General features: G+C 50.5%; 1 protein-coding gene across 25 annotated transcripts in view; it reads left to right on the top strand.

Annotated features, from left to right (window-relative positions):
• Positions 1–22,386, top strand: part of ST14 (ST14 transmembrane serine protease matriptase) — a 59,501-nt gene that overhangs the window by 2,311 nt on the left and 34,804 nt on the right. For 5 of the 25 annotated variants that reach the window (XM_085560042.1, XM_085560041.1, XM_085560052.1 and 2 more), the window contains exons 3-19: positions 9,003–9,162; positions 9,385–9,512; positions 10,072–10,142; positions 10,554–10,714; positions 11,156–11,191; positions 11,468–11,705; positions 11,842–11,981; positions 12,376–12,473; positions 12,943–13,052; positions 13,868–13,998; positions 14,257–14,361; positions 14,728–14,835; positions 15,201–15,314; positions 15,502–15,627; positions 16,000–16,186; positions 16,814–17,088; positions 17,393–17,529. In XM_085560042.1, the coding sequence (XP_085416168.1) occupies positions 9,003–9,162; positions 9,385–9,512; positions 10,072–10,142; positions 10,554–10,714; positions 11,156–11,191; positions 11,468–11,705; positions 11,842–11,981; positions 12,376–12,473; positions 12,943–13,052; positions 13,868–13,998; positions 14,257–14,361; positions 14,728–14,835; positions 15,201–15,314; positions 15,502–15,627; positions 16,000–16,186; positions 16,814–17,088; positions 17,393–17,529 (2,325 nt within the window). Of the gene's footprint in view, positions 1–508; positions 650–4,644; positions 4,817–5,794; positions 5,932–8,913; positions 9,163–9,384; positions 9,513–10,071; positions 10,143–10,553; positions 10,715–11,155; positions 11,192–11,467; positions 11,706–11,841; positions 11,982–12,375; positions 12,474–12,942; positions 13,053–13,867; positions 13,999–14,256; positions 14,362–14,727; positions 14,836–15,200; positions 15,315–15,501; positions 15,628–15,999; positions 16,187–16,813; positions 17,089–17,392; positions 17,530–18,060; positions 19,319–22,386 lie in introns of those variants that run through there. The other 20 variants (XM_085560039.1, XM_085560047.1, XM_085560050.1 and 17 more) reach the window with 14 other exon arrangements.

Raw genomic sequence — 22,386 nt, 5'->3', positions numbered from 1 at the left:
TTGTTCACTTTGTATCCTCTCTGTGTTAGTCAAAAGAAAGCTCATTCCTACAGTAGCTGTAGCCTTGCTGAGGGCAGGTTTCAGGCTGGGAAAAGGGAGTATTTTGCTTCCGAGTGTTTTTGGGAGCATGAGGCTTGTCCCTGGGGTAAACTGTCTGTTCATGCTGAGAATGCCCTTCTTTGCAGCAGGGTTTCATAGCACAATAATGTTGTCACCTGAGGAGGGATGAGACCCTGGATACACAAAGCTTTTCTTTAGGAATTATGCATCTTTGCATGCCAGCCAGCCCTCCTACCGATTGCAAGACGTCTTTTCTTGGTATGAGACAAGATTTTTCTGGTTTCATTGGCTAAAGTAAAGCTTGTGGCAGAAGGATCGCTTGGATGGTGCAGGGCTGATGTGGGGCTTTTTGGGCACAGTGTTTTCCCTTATTTCCGTGGCAGGAGGGGCGGGAGCGGCACAGACCTGCGGGGCGGTTCCGTGCCCGCACCTGCGGGAGCCCAGGGAGGAGGAGCCGGGCGCCGTGCCGGGCCGGGCCGTGCCGGGCCGCCGCCGCCGCGCCATGGCGGCCTGAGGCGCGCTCTGCCCGGCCATGGAGCGCGGCCCCCCGGCCCGCGGTGCCGCCGCGCGCTACAGCGCCCAGCTGCAGGTGAGCACACCGGGCGCCTGCCAGCCTGTGCCCAGCTGCCGCGTCCTCTGCTCGCTCCGGTTCCTCCAAGCCTGGTGGGTTCAGGGCTGCTCTGGATCCCTCAGGAAGGAGGGATTCCAGCTCACCCTTGGATAAGGTTAGGATAAGCTGTTTGGGGGACGTTGCTGAGCTCATCAGAGCAGAAAAAAAACCCCAGCTTTGGGGAAGTGGAGATCACCTGTCTGTGCCGATTTTGGGTCTCCTCGGTGTCAGTGCTGCCGTTGCTCCGCGGGTTTTGGTTTCAGCTGAGGGCAGTGGGTTTTGAGTAAAGATAAACTCCGTGCTAGTGAGTTGTGTGCAGAGTCTGGCTCTGGGTTGTTTAGCAACAGATCCGGCTAAACCTGTTCAAGCATCGTAAAGGACAATTTTAACCGAGAGCTGTGGGGCTTCATTAATTAACCGCTGCATTATTTATCAGTGTGTTCTGAGACCTGAGTGAGCTTCTTGTGTAGATCTTCCCGGCTGAGGGTTGGGCAGGGACGGCTGAGTTTGGGTTGCACCTCCAGAGCCTGTTCTGTGCCACAGAGCTGTTCCAAACACAGGGTTTTGGGTTAAAGCAGGACAGCAGCATTTCCCACCCTACCTGCAAGGTGTGTGGTGTCTGTCTCCAAGGCCTGGCTTTAGTAGTTATTATCTCGCAGCAACATAGGAGCTGCTGGTTCTGGCACTGATCAAAAAGCTGGCCTACAGCAAGAAATTTTCTCTTGCCTTCAGTTCCACTGTCCAGTGTGTGCCATGACTGGGATTGGGAAGGAGAGGCTCTCGCTGAAGCAGTTCAGCTCAAGCTTCTTGTCCCTAGCCAGACTGGGGTAACACTTGTGGGACATGATCTTCCCTGCCTGGCTTGTTCTCTTGGCAGAAGGTAGCTTTGTGCTCTGATTTGTTTTTATGCAGGACTGAGGCCTCAAGTGGGTCCCTTCCATGGTTCTGGATCAGTTTTCTCCCTATGTCAGTTCAAGAGAGACTGATCTGAGCCAGAGCAGCTTCCCTGAAGACAGTACCTGCTCTCCTGGCAGGAAACAGCACAAATATTTTGTCACCCATGGACTGTTGTTGGACTTGGCCCCTTATTCCTCCACTTATGAGAGTGGAGGAAATTAGTGGTTTTGCAACGTCTTGTGTCTCCTCCTGTGCTGGTAAAGGAGCTGCCGTAGTTCTTGGGCTGAGGAGAAGCTGCCCCTCTTCCTTAGAAAGGTGCAGAGTGTTTCCTTGGGGTAGTGGCTGGCAGGTGAGCTGCTGCTTGGGCCAGTTTGGCTGCTGTTGCTGCCAAAAGCAAACAGGGATAAGGAAGACACAATGAGAAAAGGGCTGAGGCCAGACCTTTGCTCAGCAAATGAAAGATCACTGTGTAAAACCTTTGAGGGAGCAGCAAGAGTGTTTGGAGGGCCTGGCTTGTGGAAAGTATCAGGGCAAAGGTTCTCCCCTTGCCCAAGGTAGAATGTATCATTTCCATCCAAAGGCCGCCTGGGACAGACTGGGAAATAATGCCCTGCAATATCCGGACCATGGGCTGGGATGGGGAGGGAGCAGCCAACAGGGATGGGGTTGGCAGACAGAGACCTTCCTGGTTGGAGGTGCTTGTGTTTTCCTGGCTGTTGGCTTCAAACATTGAAGACTCATGATCCTGATCCATCTCAGAACTGCAGGAATGAGTAAAGTGTCAAAAGGATTGTGGAGGTTGAGGTCTGGGGCTCTGCTGCTTTGGTTAAGCTGCTGGAGGCAGTTCTGTTTTCCAGGCAGTTCTGTCTGTACCAGGAAAGACATATGAGTGATTTAAATCAGCTGTTTGCATCTGTGGCATGTTTCTCTGCTGCTCTTGGGACATCAGTGTGTTGTAAGGAGGAATTTCATGGCCCATAGGTACACAGATCAGGGCTGTAGGGTACGTTTATTCCCAGCTTCTCCCCAAGAGTTGCTCAGATTTAAGTATAAAATTCTCTGCTACCACAGACACACAGAAGCGTGGTAGCTTTTTCTGAGCTGCTGTGATGCAGGACAGAGCTGCACCCATCAGCTTGGATGGGGCAGCAAGCCAAGCCTATGCTATCTCTGCAAACATTAACATTAGTTTCTTCTATAATAAACCTAAAGGAATTTGTTTTCTTGTATGACTCAGAGCGGTCACAAGACAATCTGCTGTAGAGGGTTAAGCTCAAACTTGGTATGTGAAATAGGTGTGTGTGACCTGTATCTTTCACTATTGCACCTGCCCTCTGTGCCTGAAGATGCAGTCTGTAGGACTCTGTCTTTGAGCTCTTGCCCCATATTCCCTTTTTAGTTTTGATGTCATAATTTTATACCTTCATTGTCCTTAATACAGAACTGAAGATGAAAAATAATGCACTGGAAAAGTTTCTTCAGTACTTTGCTGCCTGTGGTGAGGCAGCACAGCACGAATACATGTTACATAAGTTTCACTTCCCATGTGTGCTGTTTCCATGTATTTCTTATCAAGAGTAAGAAGAGAAGTGAGATGATTCTTATCAGATCTTTTTCCCTGTTTGGATTTGCAGCAAGAATTGGTGCAAGAGTTGATTTAAGGATGGTGTAGCTGTACTTGAGCGACTTGGCTGAAATAAGTTGCACATGCTGTTTACATTTGTTTTACTTTTCCGGATGGGTAACAGGCTGTTTTCCCTCATACCAGCATCGCAAAGCTGATGTTGGCTTTCAACATGATTCAGAAATTCTCAGCTTTTGAAAATACAACTTTTCTGGCTCTTTTTGCCACACAAGCCCACCCTGTTGGTCTCCTGAGCTCTGAACTGGCCTGCTGGCTATGTCGTGAGACTGTGGCTCAGTTGATGGGTTTCATTCCTCTCGTTTCTCATGTGGTATTTGTTTTAGTTTTTATTGAACACCACCCGAGGCAGGTGTCGATAAAAAGGGGGAGGTGGGAATTGCCACTTAGATACACAGCCTCGGATCTCCAAGTTCTAATTACCCTCAGGAGTCTAACCATCCACTCCAATGAGTCTGCTTCATCTCTGACCTCCCTATGCCTCCTCCAGCCTGGTATTTTATGGGTTCTTTTTCTTGGTGGTTTACATTGGTGTCAGATGGTGACGTTTTTTTGCTGTGAGATTTTATTTGGTTGCACACCTGCTCTTACCTTGTATGATCTGGGGAGCTTTGGCCCTGAACAGTGCCATGGCAGACCAGCAGAGTCTGAAGTTGGAAAAGTCAAAGGAAGTAGGTAAATCTCGTGTCTGGTGCTGGATGAACAAATTAACTGGTGGTCATAAAGGACTTGTGAAACTAATGGCCAGGAGCCCAGTCCTTCTGTGGGTCAGAGTCCTGTGAGCAGATGCAGACACTGAGGGAGAGATGAAGCGCCTGTTCTGGAGGAGAGTGGAACAGTAAGGGGTTTGGTGACTGGGACACGTCACCATCTGGGGGTGCCAAACAAGGCAGAAACCAGCCTCTATGTGGGATGCTGATTCCAGTGGGACCCCTGCTTTGCACACATCATGGTGGAGAGCAGTATTCTCTGGTATATCCCAGCTTTTCCATGATCCCTCACTGAGGAGAATCTCTCTGCTTTCCTGTGAGATCTCCAGTGAAGAGCTGGGTCCCACCGCCCCCTTGTGCCAGCTGCATTTCCTGCTGACAGAATTAGTCACCTCTGCATCTGGTTTGTCCAGTTGGACGGAGCATAGTCACCGTCTAAAAATACATCGTGTGGCTTACGGAAGGAGGAGTGGGAGGTCTGCTCTTCCCAGGACTGAGCTCAGACTCTGTCCAGAAGAGCACAGAGTTCTATAAATCCATCTATGTGCACTTCCTTTCCAAGTTTTTTCATGGAGTCGGTACTCCAGGGGAAACTGAGGCATGAGAGATCTGGGGCAGTGCCTGTCTGAGCCTTTCCCTGGATTGGCTTTTCTGCCACAGCTGATGCTGTGACCAGTGTGGGTCATACTGCCTGTGTGGGGAGCCTGGCCATACCGGCAAGGACTGAGTGAGGAGGAGCAGGAGGAAGTAACTGCTGCAGTGACTAAGGCAGAGAGAATATCAAGGGAGGTTTTCTGTTAACAATGTTTATTTGAGCAGTTTCCTTGAGAAGGATGAGACAGTCAGACCTTGAGTCACTTGGGGCTATAGATGGTTTCTGGAGGAGCCATGGACAAGGTGAGACTAGAATGTGTTCAGCTACTCTAGTTTACAGCTGCTAATGTTCAGAGCACGCGAGGGAAATGTGCAGCAGCCATCAAGTAAAGGAGATTATCATTGCAGTTGTCTTTTTCTTGATTTAACTGTGATCTTTGAGTCTGTCTTTCCTGTGATTTCATCTGGTTTCCATCTAACTTAGAGGATGGTGACAGGATATTTTTCCTCTCAAGTGTTGGATGCGAAGGGGATATGGAGCACAGGGAGTGAGAGGGGCAGAGGCTGAGCTGCACTTGTGGGGCACAGGTGAGTCTGGTCCTCAGGTCAAACGGGTGGTTTTTGTGCAGTGTTGCAGTGCATTGCAACTGGGTTTCTTGTGTCCAGGGAGGGTGCAGCTGCCGGTGCCGGGCACGGCAACGAATGAGATGGGTCCTTGTTTCGGAAAGCTCGAGAATACATTTATTACCTGCGGGGAGGAGGGGCAGGATGGAGAGGAAAGACTGGGCAAAGGCAGGGTCATGGGGTTTTTATAGGGTATCACAGGGGTAGAGTCAGGGTTCGGGTCAAGGGAAGAGTTACTAGCAACAAAAGAGAGGTAAGATCAAATTCCTGTCTCTTAGGAACAGGGGCATTCCACAGTGCAGAGTGTGGGCAGGGAGGTTTCAGCCTCTTAGAGTTCAGCACACGGTTCCTCATCTGAGACCTTCTGCAGGGCCTGATTCATCATTTCAGCAGTGCTTGGGGGAGGCTTCAGATTCTTCACTGGGAAGAGTTTGCAGGAATGGCTGTTGCTTACCCAGGCTGTGATGGGTGAGGGCTCTTCACACAAGTGTCTGTGTTGGCTGAGGAACATAATGGCACCCATAAGGTGTGGGAATGGGAGAGGATGAGAGCTGGAATACAACACAGAGAGCGAGGAGGAAGGGAAACCTCTTTGAATGATGCCGCCTATCTGCTTGTAGTCACGGGTAACTTCTGGCAAGTGACTGTCAGTTGCTGCTTGTGCACCGTGTGCTGGAGGAGAAACAAAAGTGACCTGCCCGGAAGTCCCTGCACTCCTGTCTGCTCCGGTGTTGCTGCTGCCTCAGCTTTGGAGCAAGAACGAACTGACAAAGGCACGCTGTAAACTCTCACAGGTTTAACATTTTTCATACCTTTTTTTTTTTCTTTCTTTTTTTTTTTTTCTTTTTTTTTTTTTTCCCCGAGGGAGGCAGATGGTAAGTTTTCCTGCCTAATTTTCTTGCTCCTAGGAACAGTCCGTGTGCCTGTGTGTGCTGGAGGCAGAAGGGAGCTCTGTTTACCTTCTGATTTAATCACACCCATTATTTTCTCCCTGGGAAAGTTTTCTTTCTGCAAGGACCCAATCTTTAGCTTAAAGGGAATGTTGCAATGCATCAGCCACATTGTTGTGCAGTGTTGTACAGCAGGAGCTCCTGCTTGCTGCTCACCCTTTTTTCTGACAGTTTGGTGAAAGGAAGTGTATGAATTCTGCAGATGGCAGAAGATCCCCGATGCTGAAGAGTTTTCTTATGGAATATAGGTTTTCCTTGCAGTTCTTCCTCGCTGGCTCCAGAAAGTCTGGGGAAACTGATAGATCATTTAAGTGCCTGAGAATGTGTTCTTGCCATAGGCCCCTTCAGATGTTAATAAAGAATTAAATACTTTGGAATACTTTGCTTCCTGCCAACAGCAGCAATGTCTTGTAAGTCCTGAGAAGGCTCAGCAATGTGAGCAGCCCTGTGGAAGGAGGGAGGATGTGCGTGCAAGTTTTGTGAACAGTTTCTTCTCTTTACCAGGTTTTGGGGGGTTTATTTCATTATTGAAAAACTGGTAGGAGCCAGTTTGGTAGACAGTGTGTCAAACTCCAGGTAGTTTTGACTTTGATTAAAGAATTTCTTGATTTAGGATGTCCCTGTGTATTTAAGCTTTATTTTGTATGTCATCTGTTTCAAAGTTTCCTTGGGTAATATCTGCAAGGTTTTCCTGTATGATCAGAAGCCAAACTATGATTAGAAGCACTGAATCAAAGGATTCGGAGCATTGCCCATGGAATTGTCCTCTGCAGCCCTGCTAGGTCTGTTTATTTTGGAGGTGGGTGGATTTTGGGGACAGAAACAGTTCTTTCTCTCTATTCTTAGGCAGTAAAACACAAAAATGAACAAATGCTCCCTCCTTGAACCGCCAAATTATAAAGTAAGAGGATTCTGAGAGCAGGTGATATGAAAACTGGTGGGTTGCTCTGGTCTTGGTGGTCTTCTGGTGTTTGGAGAATATTAAACTTACAGAGTCGTTGACAAAAACTCAGAGTAAGGTGCCTACCACTTCCCTTTTTGCTGTGAAGGGCCCTGGGCAAATATCACAAGGAGGAGAGGCTGCAGTGGGGTGTGGAGGGTGGGAGGAGAGCACAGGCATTGGGTGAAGAAAAGGGCAAAAGAAGTAGGGGAATGGTTCAAGGGGGAGCTGGGCTTTCCTGACAGGCAAGGATGAGGAAAGATAAGATGAAATTCAGTGAGGAAATGCAGTAAAGATGGCTTTTTCCTTATGTCTGTACAGCAGACTCGGCGATCCCTCTGTTAGCAGGATCCCCTTTGCTAGTTGTTTTTCACAGAATCCCAGAGTGGTTTGACTTGGAAGGGACCTTAAAGCCCATCCAGTCCCACCCACCTGCCATGGAAAGGGAAACCCTCCTCTAGACCAGGCTGCTCCAAGCCCTGTCCAACCTGGCCTTGGACATTGCCAGGGATGGCAGACATTGCCAGCTTCTCTGGGCAACCTGTGCCAAGGCCTCACCACCCTCAGAGGGAAGAATTTCTTTCCAGTATCTCATCTAGCCATGCTATCTTTTCATTTCGAAGCCATTCCCCTGTGTTCTATCAAGCTATATCCCCCTTGTTCATACTTTTCCCAAATTTAGGGGCTTGTGGCATTTGCATCAAGTCAACCCAAGCTGTTGGAGTAGGTTTGTGTGAGCCTTGGGCTGAGAGAGGACAGGCAAAGTCTGATCCCGTGTTTGTGGAGACAGCATTACCCTTCTGGAGCACAGGGCATGTGGAAATGCTGCAGATTTTTGCAAGTCAGCACTTTGTGTTGTGGTGTCCATGCTGAGGTTCCAGAGGCCAGGCAGCTGCTGAATGCCTGCTAAGGAGAAAATGGGAAGGTGGTGAGCAGAAAAGTGTAGGATCCTCCTGTTTTGGGCCTTTGCAGCATGTGCAGAGCCCTTCCTGCCCAAGGGAGGCACAGATCCGAAGCAGATGTGGTGAGCTCTGCCCACATCACTGCCAGTGCTGGGAGGAGAGGATCCTTCAAGGTAGGTGTGGATTTGGGCCCCCATGATGTCCAACAGTACCAAGGATGCTGTGTGGGATCCTCAGAAAACATCTGGGTCTGCAGCTGTCCAACCTTCCACCCTTGCCCCTGGGTGGGAGGTACAGATACACAGGGCAAGGATGGAGGAACAGAACTGAAGGTGTGAGAAAGTGAAACCTTGGGGCACCTGTGGTTTTACAGCTGATATAGAGCTCAATGCTTCAACACATCTTCCACTTCCTCACCTAGCCCATTATGGGGTGGTGATGACAATGAGAGCTGTGTCATTTCTCATTCCTCTCTTCCACGTCTCTTGTGGGTGGTGGGGATGTTTGGTGTGTTCATCTTGGTTTTTTGGTTTATTTCTTTTAACAAGTATTTGTGCTGGATGAGAGATTCCAAGCAGAAACACAGGAGTGCTGGTGGCTCAGGAGGCATGACAGAGAGCTGTGAAAATGTAAAGGAAGGAAGCAGCTTGGTTTCTTCTTTTATGGAAATGCTATTTATAGCATGCTGTGCCCTGTGAGCTCTGGGTGACACACCAGCGCACAGTGAGCACTTTGTGGGGGTGAATTTTTCTCTGCAATTTCATCTGCTGAGGCAGATCTTGGAGCTTGTGGGCTTGTGACCTGCCATGGTCACAGGACAGTGTGTGGACTTGCCCCTGAGTTTGCTTGAGCTTGTTATATTAGGCCCAAAAAGGAGTTAGGTGTGTGCAGAAGAGAAAAGAAGAAACCTTCAGGATTTGTCCTGCTATGGCTGTGGAGCTGCCAGCACTGAGGTTTGCTCTCTGCTGCATTCCTTGTCCCCAGACCTGCTTCAGGCTGCTCTGTGGCTGGACCTCCCCAAGCCAGGCTTTGAGAACAGCTTTCCCACTGTCCTGCATTCCCTCCTCTCCCAGGACATGAACAACCTGGATGAAGGGGTGGAGTTTCTCCCTGCCATGAATTCCAAGAAGATGGAGAAGCGCGGACCAAAGCGACAGGTGGTCGTCACTGTCCTGATCATTATTTTTCTGCTTGTCTCCCTCACCACTGGCCTCCTGTTCTGGCACTTCAAATGTGAGTGTGACGTCTGGTGGGTGGTGACATGTAGGGTAACACCCTGGGAATGTATCAATCCACATGGAAAAGTTTTGTTACCCGGTCTTGCTCACATGTGCCCTCTCAAGCTCTGGAGACACAGTTTCCACCTCCCTGCCCCAAGTGGTGTCACTGGGGGTATGCTGTGACACCAGTCCTAGCTCTGACTGGCCTTCCTGACCCTTAGCTGTTCTCTTCCAGACAGGAACACACCTGTCCAGAAGGTTTTCAATGGCCACTTGCGGGTTCTGAACTGGGAATTCCTGGATGCCTATGAGAACTCCAGCTCTCCAGAGTTCAGTATGCTGGCCAAGAAGGTGAAGAGCACGGTAAGAGGTTTCTTGCCTACCTCCTTCTGCAAGGAAGGAATTCTTCTCTTGCCCCATGGCCATGGAGATATGCCATGTAAGATTCCTTGGAGCTTTCTCTGCTCACTTGTCACACTGGCTGGGACAAGGGACCTTCTTTGGAGCTGGATCTTGACATCCCAGCTCCAGCCCAGTGCCATGGCATCTCCCAGTGCCATAGGAGCTGCCAGGGCATGTCCCAGAATCACTGGATGAGTCAGGGACAGGAACTGACACAGACAAGTGTCTAAAAGAGGCTGAAGCTGTGTCTGGTCTTGCCTCTTCCCTCAGGCTTGGGGATTCACTTCCCCCAGGGAGGAGTGGGTGAGCTGAGTCAGAACAGGCTGTGATGGGCAGCTTTATATTCTTCTGGGGCTCTCAACTCTCCTTCTTTCTTTCTTTGGCTCTGCTGATTCCTGTACACAGGGATGCTAGGTATGTGCCCTGGTTTTCCTTTGCAGGCTTGAAGCTCTGTCTGTCTTTAGCCTTTTCCTTTCCCTCACTTCCAGACATGCTGAATACCCCTTTTTAACCCTTTCAGGTGGAGGAGATCTACAGGAATCATGCTGATATTGGTCCTTACCACAGAGAGACAGTAATCACTGCCTTCAGGTGAGTGTTAGGCACTGCCTGAGCCCCATCTAGGATACCAGGATATCACATCAGCCATTTACCCTCCTTCCCAGGATGCTGGGATAGAAGCACCCCAGTAGTCACCCTCAGTGGCACAAGAAAGGGTGAGCAGTAAAAAGTGACCTGAAAATGCATTTTGTTTTCTGCCAGATGTATTGGGAAAATCAAGGTGTGGTGCAGTGAACTGCAGTGGGTGTTGCCTGGCAGCATTGAGAGACTCCTTAGGCTGGCAGGGGCATTTGCTGTCTGCTTAACTTGTCATTGAAACTCTCCTTTTCCTGTGCCAGCCTCCAAAACTGGCTAATCAAGTAGTCTGGCCCCTTATTCTAGTGGTATTTGAGTCCTCCCATGTCTGTCCTTGCCCTCATCCCACAATTACCCTTTCCACAGTGAAGGCAGTGTCATTGCCTACTACTGGTCAGAATTCCTTGTGCCCAAATACCGGGAAGGGAGCCTGGACAGGGCAATGGCTGACAAGCAGAGCCTGGTGCAGAGGTGGAACCCCCGCCTGAGAAACCCCATGCTGAAGGTGGAGTCGGTCATTGCTTTCCGTGAGTATTGGTTCCACTGTCCCTGGGCCTCTGTATGGGACCAGGTGGGATATTTCTCTAGAAGGAGAGGGTGCTGGTCACAGCCCTCTCATGGGAAAGCCAGCCTTGAGGCTGGTGTAAGGACGTGGATGTCACAGCACAGCTTATTGGGGTTTACAGCCTAAAGGGGGGCTACATGGACCTTGCTCCCCTTTGCTCAAATGCTCTGTGTTCCCCTCTGAGTCCAGGGAAGAGGGACAAGGATGAGTTCTCCCTCTGCAGAGGGAAAGTTTGCTCCTTCAGCTCCCAGAGGCCAGGAAGGAGCAGCCTCTCCTGCCAGTGTGCAGGGAGAGATTCTGCAAGTGAGGCCAGATCAATGACAGTCTGAGGAACAACCTCAGCTTTGTGCCCAGGGATTTCCCATAGCCCAGAGGGTGATGCCAGCTCTGTTTTCTCCTGCAGCTGTGGACCCCAGCATAGCTCACTCCGCCCGGGACAGTAAGTATAGTTCTTCCATCTCAGTGGTCTCTTTAGGGTGGTGTTTCTCTTGCAGGATGGGGAAGGGAGGGTTCGGAGAGGTGCTGTGCATGCAAGGCAGACTCCAGTGTGCTTCTTGGAGCTGGTTTGGGGTTGGACAGACTGTGGCATAGGCCTTGCTGTTATCCAGGAAGAGCCATCTGCCCTGGGATAGCCTGCAGCAATTATTCTCTGCATCCCAAGGAAAGGCAGGGCAAGGCTTCTTTGCCTTTTAACTATTCCCTACTCTCTGGGCAGACAGCTGCATGTTCTCCCTTCACGCCAAGGAAGGGAAGGTCACCAGTTTCACCACGCCGGGCTTCCCCAACAGCCCATACCCCAACAATGCCCTCTGCTACTGGGCATTGAGGGCAGATGCCAGTTCCAGCATCAGTCTCACCTTCAAGACCCTGGAGCTGGAGCCGTGCAGAGATGACAGTGACTACATCAAGGTGTATGACTCTCTGAGCCCTGTGGAGCCCCACGCCTTGGTTAGGTGGGTATTCCTGTATGGCACCAAGTCCAGGGTGATCCTGAGATGTCCTGCTCCTGCCCCTCCTCAGAGCTGAGCTGTGCTGCTTGAGGCTTCCTGTGCCAGCAGTGCCTTATGGATTCTGTCCTTTGCTTCCTAGGCTTTGTGGGAATTATGCCCCATCCTACAACCTGACCTTCCTGTCCTCCCAGAATGTCATGCTAGTCACGTTGGTTACCAACAAGGAGGGGCGATTCCCTGGCTTTAAGGCTGAGTTCTTCCAGCTCCCAAAGATGAAAGGTGAGCAGAGGCCTTGGCCTGTTTCCCCATGTCTCATGGGCAGCTAAACAGGAAGGTGGCTGTGGCTGTAGTCAGTTTTTCAGGGATGTTTCCAGGGCTAGAGCGCCTGGAAGCAGGTCACCTCTTGGCGCTTGCCTTGCCTACAGTGTTCTTGGCTGCAGTGAAGATATCCCCAAGCAGGCAAAAATGAGATGTTGGATTAGACATGCAGATTGATGGAAGCACCTTATTGATCTCCTGGGTTCTCTCAAGCCTTGGATCAGAGCTGCTCTCTCCAGAGAGTGAATTAACCTTATTAGAGACTGTTGTCTCTGCCTCCAACGACAGCCAGCTGAGGCTTGGAAGAACCACATCTAAATTTCTAATTTGTTATTACCTTCCTGCTTGTTTTTAGCCTGCGGTGGGATCCTGAAGGGAGACAGTGGCACCTTCACAACTCCCTATTACCCAGCACACTACCCCCCAGACATGGACTGTGTCTGGAACATTGAGGTGAGATGGGCCCTCTCTTTCTCTTAACAAGTCTGTTAAATGACCTTGATCATCATGGTGCAAGGGAGCTCAGAGCAGCTGGGGCTCAGAGGCTCCAAGTCTGGCATGACTGAGGGAACCCTTAGGAGCTGGAAGCAAAGGCAGAAGAAGTTGCAAGAGGCCTGAACCCCACAGGAGACCATGAAAAATCCCGTAACTTCACACAAGAAGGATGAGAGTATGGGATTTGGGACTGGCCAGTTACTGGCTGTTGACCAAAGGCCTGGCTTCCACTCCTCTGTATGCCTGTTCCACTGGGGATTCTGGAGCTAGGGTGACTCCATGACTTTATGAAACTGTTTCTTTTCCTGCTGGAAAACTGACTTCCCCATTTTAGTTATGTTCTGTCCTCCCCCCAAGCACAACCCTCTTCCTGTGAAACTATTCCTTTTTCCTTGCTCCAGAAAGCAACATGTGCTTTCTTTTGCAGGTTCCCTCTATAAAGAGCGTGAAGGTGCGTTTCAACATGTTCTTTGTGCTAGAGCCTGGGATCCCAGTCAGCTCCTGCACCAAAGACTATGTGCAGATCAATGGCACAAGGTGAGTGTTGGGTGGCTGAACCCATGGAGTGGCTTTATTTGGTTAGGAAAGCACAGAACCTTGTGCTTTCCTTAATTTGCTGTGGGAACAAATGTGCTAGTGCTGTCAGGGCTGGGAGGAGGCAAGAGGGTACCCAGAACTGCCTCATGATGAGTGGGGAGCCCCATACTTGGTTCTGTGGTGTGCTGCATCTGAACTACCCCTCAGATACTGTGGAGCATCACAGCACACAGCTCAGGTGTCAGAAGGCAGGAACATCTGGGGTGGGTTTGCTTGAATGAGCAGCTCTCCATTCTCAGAGCACTCATATCCTGGAATGCTTTTCCAGATGCATTCCCTGGCCTGATAGAAGCTGGGCCAGACAGAAAACTTAGTACCTCACAGGGAGGTGATTAATCTTGTTTCACAATGTTTTGGACAAGGGAGCTGACCCTGCCTCAGAGAGAGGGCTTCAAAGTCAGCACCTGCCTCTGCAGTGCTGTTCATGTACATGATCCCACTTGGCCATGGTGAGATGGGATCCTGCATGAGTCTAGTGTATCTGAGATCAGACACATGGGGCAGGCAGAGTTGTGGAAGAACTTGTTCCCAGTCATTCCTAAAGTCACAAGTTTTTGTTTACAACTGGCCCAAACCTTCTGCCAGCAGCAGCAGAATTCAGAACCTGAGGCCCAGTAGTCTGTGCTGGAATCAGACTTGCTCCCTGCTCTCCTGCCCCCTCAGCTCCCTGAGTGTGCAGGGAGATCAGGGATACAAGGAAGTTTTCTTGGTGCTGACTTCCAGCCCTTTGACTCCTCTTTGCTCTCTCCCTGCAGGTACTGTGGGGAGCGCTCCCAGTTTGTGGTGGCCAGTACCACCAACAAAATCGAGCTCCAGTTCCACTCAGACCAATCCTACACAGACACAGGCTTCTCTGCAGAGTTCCTGTCCTATGACTCCAGTGACCGTGAGTTGAAACCCTGGGGCTGGGGTGGGGAAAGTGGTTTCCCTGAGATATGGAGCTGTCCCTCCTCTCTGTTTACACTGCCCTGTAAATTGGGAAGCAGCCTTTTCCAGGGGAATAGCAACATGCCTTGCTTTCCTGCAAACCTCCTGGTCTTCCTGCTGTGTTCTGCTGTAAGCAGGCATAGGGAACTCTGCAGAAGGGATGTAGAGGGAGCACCAAGAGGGCTTATATGTGGTTTTATCCCTCTCTCCCTCTCAGCCTGCCCTGGCAAGTTCACTTGCAATACTGGCCGCTGCATTGACAGGAGTATGCGCTGTGATGGGTGGCTGGACTGTGTGGACGGCAGTGATGAGAGGTCCTGCAGTAAGTCCGGCCTTGGTTTCTCTTTGGCACAGCATGGGAAAGGCCATGTTGCCCTGGGGTGGTTAGGCTTGTTCTGGGTAATGTGACTTAGTTCTGGCCAGAACCAGCACTGCTGCCTTCCTCCAGGCTGGAATGAGACTCGGTGTGCAATTTGGGATCTCTTCTCAGCATAAGAGCTGTGGGCTCCTGCAAATCCAGCCCTCTCCCAGTGACATCACTCTCTCTTTCCAGTTCCTCCCAGCTGGGAATGTGTTTTTCTGTGTAATCCTGCTGGTTGTGGGTTTGGCTGAGCTGAATGGTATGGAGGTACACATTTCATTACCCAACTGGGTAGGCTTTTCAGTGATTCTTACTCTGCTCTTCCAGCCTGTACCGAGCAGCAGTTCAGATGCCAGAATGGCTGGTGCAAGCCAAAGTTCTGGGTCTGTGACAACGTGAACGACTGTGGCGACAACAGCGATGAGCTACAATGCAGTGAGTGACTCACCCTGCAGGCACAAAGGGCTGAGGGCTCAAGCAGGCACACAGGGGTAATGGAGGCTCATGGGATGGAGGGAAGTGCTGTGCTGGAAATGAGCAGGCAAAAAAACCCAGGCATGGTAGGCACTCACCTGATAGAGGTGAATGAGAGCACAGAGGAAAGAAGGATGAACAGAGGTGTAGGATTAGAAAGGGCTGAATAACTGAGTGGTGGTGTGTAGTTTGAAGAAGAGACTGGAGATAGTATTTTGGAGCTGCAGAGGCTTTACTTGTCTCAGTGAGAGGAGCTGGGCTCAGCTGTGTGCTGAGGTGCTGCAGAACTTATGCCCAGCCCTCAGGAGCTGCTCTCTTGTCCCCAGGCTGTTCAGCTGACAGCTTCAAGTGCAACAACGGGAAGTGTGTCCCCAGCACACAGAAATGCGATGGCAAGGACGACTGTGGGGACGGGAGTGATGAGGGCAGCTGCAGCACAGGTGAGGGTTAGCTGCTGTGAGACTGCCAGCAAACACAGCCTCTGATGGAATTCCTTGGGCTGGGCACCCTCGTGTGTGTGTGTTTGCATGGGGTGTAAATGCCATGGGGTTGGGCAGAAGAGGTGGACGTGATGTGACCTCCCCAGAACTGGGGCTAACCCCTGTGCCTTCATCCTGCCTGCATCAGGCCAGACCATAGTCCCCTGCAAGGAGTACACGTACAAGTGCCGCAGTGGACGCTGCATCAGCAAACAGAACCCTGAGTGCGACGGGGAGCAGGACTGTGAGGACCACTCGGACGAGGACAACTGCAGTGAGTGCCTGAGGAATGGGGGAGACATGGGATTCTGGACTAGGTCTCTCAGAGAAACACCCTAGTGTGGCAGAGAGAGCCCCTGGATGTTTCTGTGCAGGAGCTTGATCTGGAAATATCTAAGCCATGTTCTTTAGCAGCCTGTGGGGATATCTGTGTTATTCAGGAAGGCTTAGATGGGTAATACAGGGGTTTATCTCCCCTTTACAGAGTTGGCTAGTAAATGTTGTAGCTAATTTAGCATCTGTGCAGAGAACATCAGCCCTTCCTGACATGGGTAGCAGGGTATTTGTGCTGTCAGATGTCCTGGAGGAACAGAGGGGAGGCGTGGGGTGGGAACAGGAGAAACCAAGCGTTCCTTCTCTGCTCTAGACTGTGGGCTCCGCTCCTACGTCAGGAAGTCACGGATCGTTGGTGGGCAGAACTCGGACGTGGGAGAGTGGCCATGGCAGGTCAGCCTGCACGTCAAGAGCCAGGGCCACATCTGTGGGGCCTCGCTGGTGTCAGCAAGCTGGCTGGTGTCAGCAGCACACTGCTTCCTGCCACTGCAAGGCATCAGGTACCGGCCTCACATCCCTGTGCTTCCAGGTATTTCAGAGAATCACAGAATAAGCTGAGTTGGAAGAAACCCTCAAGGATCACCGAATCCAGCTCCTGGCCCTGCACAGCACCATCCCTAAGAGTCACACCATGTGCCTGAGAGTACCATCCAAATGCTTCTTGAGCTCAGTCAGGCATGATGCTGTGGCCACTGCCCTGGGGAGTACCTGACCACCCTCTGGGGAAAGGAGCCTTTTCCTGATACCTAACTTAAACCTCCCCTGACACAATTTCAGGCTATTTCCCTCTGGTCCTGTCACTGGGCACCACAGAACAGAGTCTGCCCCTCTTCTCTCCCTCACAAGGAAATTTTAACTGCAATGACGTGTCCCCTCAGTCTCCTCTTCTCCAGGCTGAATAGACCAAGTGCTCTCAGCTGCTCCTTATACGGCTTCCCCTTCAACATCTTCATTGCCCTTCTTTGGAAGTTCTCTAACAGTTTAATATTATTCTTATATTGTGCGACCAAAACCACAATATTCCAACCCTGACTCTGAGAGGCATTCCTCAAGGAAACTGTTTAAGGTAGTGAGCAGTGCTGTCTCCAAGATAAGGTCTCACCCTGTGTTTCATGGGCCCCATGCAGGTACTCAGACCCCAGCCTATGGACAGCCTACCTGGGGCTGACTGACCAAGGTGACCGCAGTGGCCCCAATGTGCAAACCCGCAAAATCAAGCGCATCATTTCCCACCCCTTCTTCAATGACTACACCTATGACTATGATATTGCTGTGCTGGAGCTGCAGAGCCCTGTCACCTTCACAGCTGTTGTCCAGCCCATTTGCCTGCCTGATGCCACCCACAACTTCCCTGTGGGCAAGGACCTGTGGGTGACTGGATGGGGAGCAACTGCAGAAGGAGGTGAGCACTGGCATGTGATTTGGGGCTGCATTGATGTATTTTAAACAGGTTGCCAGAAGAAGCTGTGGCTACCACATCCCTGGAAGCCTTCCAGGCCATGTTGGACAGGGCTTGGAGCAACCTAGTCTAGTGGAAATTGTCCCTACCTATGGCAGGGGGTGGAACAAGACAGGCTTTAGTTCTCTTCAAATTCAAACAATTCTGGTATTCTACAAGTCTATGATTTCTGTGTTTCTTGAGGGAAAATACGGGGACCTGCTTAAAAATGTGTATTTTTACCTAAGATGCTCCTCCATCTTGGCAGGCACGGGAGCCTCCATCCTGCAGAAGGCAGAGATCCGGCTCATCAACCAGACTGTGTGTAACCAGCTCCTGACAGATCAGCTGACGCCACGCATGATGTGCGTGGGGATCCTGACCGGTGGTGTGGATGCCTGCCAGGTAAGGCAGCACCTGGATTTAGTGTTCATTAGTGGTTATTAGGCAGGGAGACAGGCCTTTGCTCAGCCATGCTCATTCTGGTACTTCCATTTACATTTACATTTTTAACATAAATCTGTGGGAATTCTCCTGGATTCAGACAACGAACAGATTACAGTGGGCACCAGCAGCAAGTGTGTTGATGCATGACTTATGACTCCAAAACTACAGCCCAAAACCACAGGATTTAGACCCCATCTCACCAGCTAGGACATACAGCCGTACTCCAACTTCTGACTGTTATTCAGAGTCTTAGTTAGTAAGCCAGACTCGTTGACTGGTATTTTATAGTTTTTTGTTCTGGCACTGTGGCTCTTATTGCCATGCTTTAATTTTTGTTTCAGGGAATAGCCAAAAAATTGTAATGACAGCTGACTTAAATGGGGATTTCCTGACTGATTATTTCTTGCTCAGTTTTTGTGATGACTTTAACACTGTGCACAAGGGTGATCTATGGAGTTGGTGCTTATGCTCCTGTGTGGTTCTGTGCAGGGAGACTCTGGGGGGCCCCTGGTCAGTGTGGAGCCCAGTAGTCGGATGTTCCTGGCCGGCGTGGTGAGCTGGGGTGATGGCTGTGCCCAGAGGAACAAACCTGGGGTGTACAGCCGGCTCACAAGCCTGCGAGACTGGATCCAGGAGCACACAGGCCTCTAGGGATGGATCCCTGCCTGGACACTCTTGGACAGCAATGGCTGGAGGCACTTGGCAGTGCCAGCCATGCCCAGCCTCTACTGTGAACTTGAACCCTCCCTCTACCTCGCTGAGAGCACCTGGGACTCCACGTGCAACCAGAGCTGATGGTTTGGTTTAGCCCTTAGTCTGAGAAGTCCATGTTTGGAGAAGTTTCCCTTCTGGGCGGGGTAAACTAGTGCAGCTCCCGTGAACAATCTGAATGAGCCATCACTCAAGATTACATATAGTAATAAACTTTTTAAAAAATCTAATTAAAAAAAAGACAAACAGTTTTGAGTTTAGAGACAAACTTTATTGGACAAGTTCAAAAACAAGGTTTCAGCATATATACTAAATTGTGCATTTGTTTTCAAATATCCATCCATACCCTTTCTCTAGTGTTCAGCCATAGTGGGGTTGAAGGGAGGTCTTACATCGTTTTGGGGGAATTCCGTTTGAGATCCCTCCCTTGTCCCACACCATGGTCCCCTCCTTCTGTCCTCTGTCCACCTCTGCTTCTGGCATGGCCAAGTCCAGGATTGGGGGCTGGAAAGAGAGATGTTGGGCTGAAACACCACCGCTCATCCTGAGGAAAGGCACAGGCAAAGATCAAATGCCATCACTCACCCCAAAGAAAGCCATGGGCAGGGCTCAAACATTATCACTCACTGTGAGGGAAGCCACAAGCAGAGCTACTGGCACACGTGGAGACCTAGAGCCCTTGGCATCACTGGATTGTGCCTTAATGTCACACTAAGCTGAGCTGATGCAGCTTCTTCTGAGCCCCAGGTGCCTGGAATCACTGTGAAGAGCACAAGGGCTGCACTGAATTCTTCCTAGAGTGCTCCCCACAAGGACACCACCAGTCAGCTGTGCACACCAGCCTTACACCTATCTTACTTTTGTAAAGAAAAATGTGACTTGTGAATGTGCTGATTTTCTTCCTTTTTCCTCTGTAGTCTGTTCCTGCCCCAGCAAAGCACACTGCAGCTGAGTTAGTCCCTTCCTCACCTGTAAATACATTGTTTTGTAAAACTCTCAGAACTGAGATTCTGCAATAAACTGGGATATTTTCTAATACTGTGGCTGTGTGGTTCTTTCTGAGGCTCTGTGCAAGTTCCTGGAACAGAAACCTACAGCACAGACCCCCAGTGCTAAGGGAGAAGCTGAGCCTCTCCCAGTAAAACACTTCACTACTGTTTTGCACAGCACTGCCACTGTGGTGGAGAGACGTGCAGAAATCTTCACAAGAAACAACTGTAAGGGCTTGTCTTGGTTCGACAAGACAGGAGTCTGTAAAAGAGGGCAAAGCCTCCTGTGCAATGGAGAACGGCAAACCCCCCTCCCTCTGAATTACCAGGATCTTTAAATTAAAAGGCTCTCAGGCAAAGATATGGGAGTGGGAGTAACAATTCTTTACTAGGAGAAAACTAGACAACAATTTAAAAAAAAAAAGGCAAATGCAATCGGTACAAACAAAACCAGTGAAAGAAAAAGTCCAGAACCTGGGGAATGCCAGTATCAGTTCTGCTGGGACAATTGCTTCCCTTGCAATAGTTGATGAGTTGCAGCTGCAGAGGTGATCTTTAGAAGGGTATAGTTTTCCTCTGAAGATCTGGTGGCAGTGGGGCCGGTCTTCCTCTGTGCCGGGGTTGCCTCTGAGCTCCGCCGCCGTCGGCTCAGCGCGCGCCGGCTGCTTCGCTGCGAGTGCCGCCGAAAAGAGAGCGAGCGAGAGCTGCTTCCCCAGAAATCCCGCAAAGAGAGAGAGAGCTGCTTCTCTCGGAGTCCCGCCCAGAGAGCTGCCTCCTCTCCCCAAAAAGCTACCCCTTTAAACAACAATAGAGTGCTTGGCTTCCCCCCTCTGGGTGGGACCCCTCACGGTGTTACATTTACCAGCCCTTCATTGAATCAGTCAATGGTGTATAAACAAACCATTGCCTCTACAGGGCAAAACCATTGTCTCTGAGAGAGATAACAAAAACCTGTCCAACCGGTTTTTTCTTCAACAGATGGCAACTGGAATACAAGCTTATCTTACAACCCAGGACATTATCCACCCCTTATTCTATTTCCATCTGCACACCATGAAATCTTACACCCAGTTCTCTCTTAAGACCAAGTTTCCCTGTGGTACACAGCGGGTCTCCCCATCTTCCTGCATTACCCACCAAGTGTAACCAGGTCCTTGAGCAAAGACAATCCCACAAATGGGTTGGTCTTTGCCTGAGGTGGGATTAATCCAAACAGTTTTCCCTAAAATACCTTTCATATGTACTACAGGGACCTTATCTCCATCTACTGCGTGTAAGGGTTCTGACTGAGCAGGGCCAGCTCGATTGACAGACCCCCGGGTGTTGACCATCCAGGTTGCTTTTGCCAGGTTAATTTCCCAGTTTCTAAATGTTCCCCCACCAAGTGCCTTCAGGGTAGTCTTAAGGAGTCCGTTGCACCGTTCAACTTTGCCGGCAGCTGGAGCATGATAGGGAATATGATATATCCATTCGATACCATGTTCTCTGGCCCAGGTGTTGATAAGGCTGTTCTTGAAATGGGTGCCGTTGTCAGACTCAATTCTCTCAGGGGTGCCGTGTCTCCACAGGACTTGCTTTTCCAAGCCTAAGATGGTGTTCCGGGCAGTGGCATGAGGTACAGGGAAAGTCTCCAGCCATCCAGTGGTGGCTTCCACCATGGTCAACACGTAGCGCTTGCCTTGGCATGTCTGGGGCAGTGTGATGTAGTCAATCTGCCAGGCCTCCCCATACTTGTACTTGGACCACCGCCCACCATACCATAGGGGCTTCACTCTCTTGGCCTGTTTGATGGCAGCACACGTCTCACAGTCATGGATAACCTGGGAAACACTGTCCATGGTTAGATCCACCCCTCGGTCTCGTGCCCACTTGTAGGTGGCATCTCTGCCCTGATGACCTGAGGCATCATGAGCCCATCGAGCCAGGAACAACTCCCCCTTATGGTGCCAATCTAAGTCTATCTTTGACACCTCTATTTTTGCTGCCTAATCTACCTGCTCGTTGTTTCGGTGCTCCTCATTAGCCCGACTTTTGGGGACATGGGCATCTACATGACGGACTTTCACCGTCAGCTTTTCCATCCGAGAGGCAATGTCTTTCCATATATCAGCAGCCCAGATTGGCTTTCCTCTACGTTGCCAGTTGGCCTTCCTCCACCTTCCCAGCCAGCCCCACAGAGCATTGGCTACCATCCATGAATCAGTATAAAGGTAGAGCTTTGGCCACTTCTCCCTTTCAGCAATGTCCAGAGCCAGCTGGACGGCCTTGAGTTCGGCGAGTTGGCTCGATCCACCTTCTCCTTCGGTAGCTTGTGCAACTTGGCGTGTGGGGCTCCATACGGCTGCTTTCCACTTCCGGTTCATCCCTACGATGCGACAGGAACCGTCAGAGAAAAGAGCGTAGCAGGTCTCCTCTGCTGGTAGTTGGTTGTATGGTGGAGCTTCTTCAGCCCTTGCCACTTGTACCTGCTCCTCATCATCAGTGAGACCAAAGTTTTCACCTTCTGGCCAGTTCGTAATTATCTCCAAAATCCCAGGGCGATTCAGGTTTCCAATATGGGCGCGCTGAGTGATGAGGGTAATCCATTTGCTCCATGTGGCGTCAGTGGCATGGTGGGTAGTAGGAACCTTTCCTTTAAACATCCACCCCAGCACCGGTAGTCGGGGTGCCAGGAGGAGTTGTGTTTCTGTGCCAATTACCTCCGAGGCGGCTTGAACTCCTTCAAAGGCAGCCAAGATTTCCTTCTCTGTGGGAGTGTAGTTGGCTTCAGACCCTCTGTAACTTCGTCTCCAGAATCCCAGTGGTCGGCCTCGAGTCTCCCCAGGCACTTTCTGCCAAAGGCTCCAAGACAACCCATGGTTCCCGGCTGCAGAGTAGAGCACATTCTTGACCTCTGGTCCCGTTCTGACTGGGCCAAGGGCTACAGCATGAGCGATCTCCTGCTTGATCTGGGTGAAGGCTTGTTGCTGCTCAGGGCCCCAGTGGAAATCATTCTTCTTTCGGGTAACCAGATAAAGAGGGCTCACAATCTGGCTATACTCAGGAATGTGCATTCTCCAGAAACCTATGGCACCCAGGAAAGCTTGTGTTTCCTTTTTGCTGGTTGGTGGGGACA

This window comes from Lonchura striata, chromosome 24 (assembly GCF_050655825.1).
Source record: "Lonchura striata isolate lonStrDom1 chromosome 24, ASM5065582v1, whole genome shotgun sequence".
In the NCBI taxonomy this organism is placed as follows: domain Eukaryota; kingdom Metazoa; phylum Chordata; class Aves; order Passeriformes; family Estrildidae; genus Lonchura; species Lonchura striata.
This window is presented reverse-complemented; position numbering and strand designations above follow the sequence as displayed.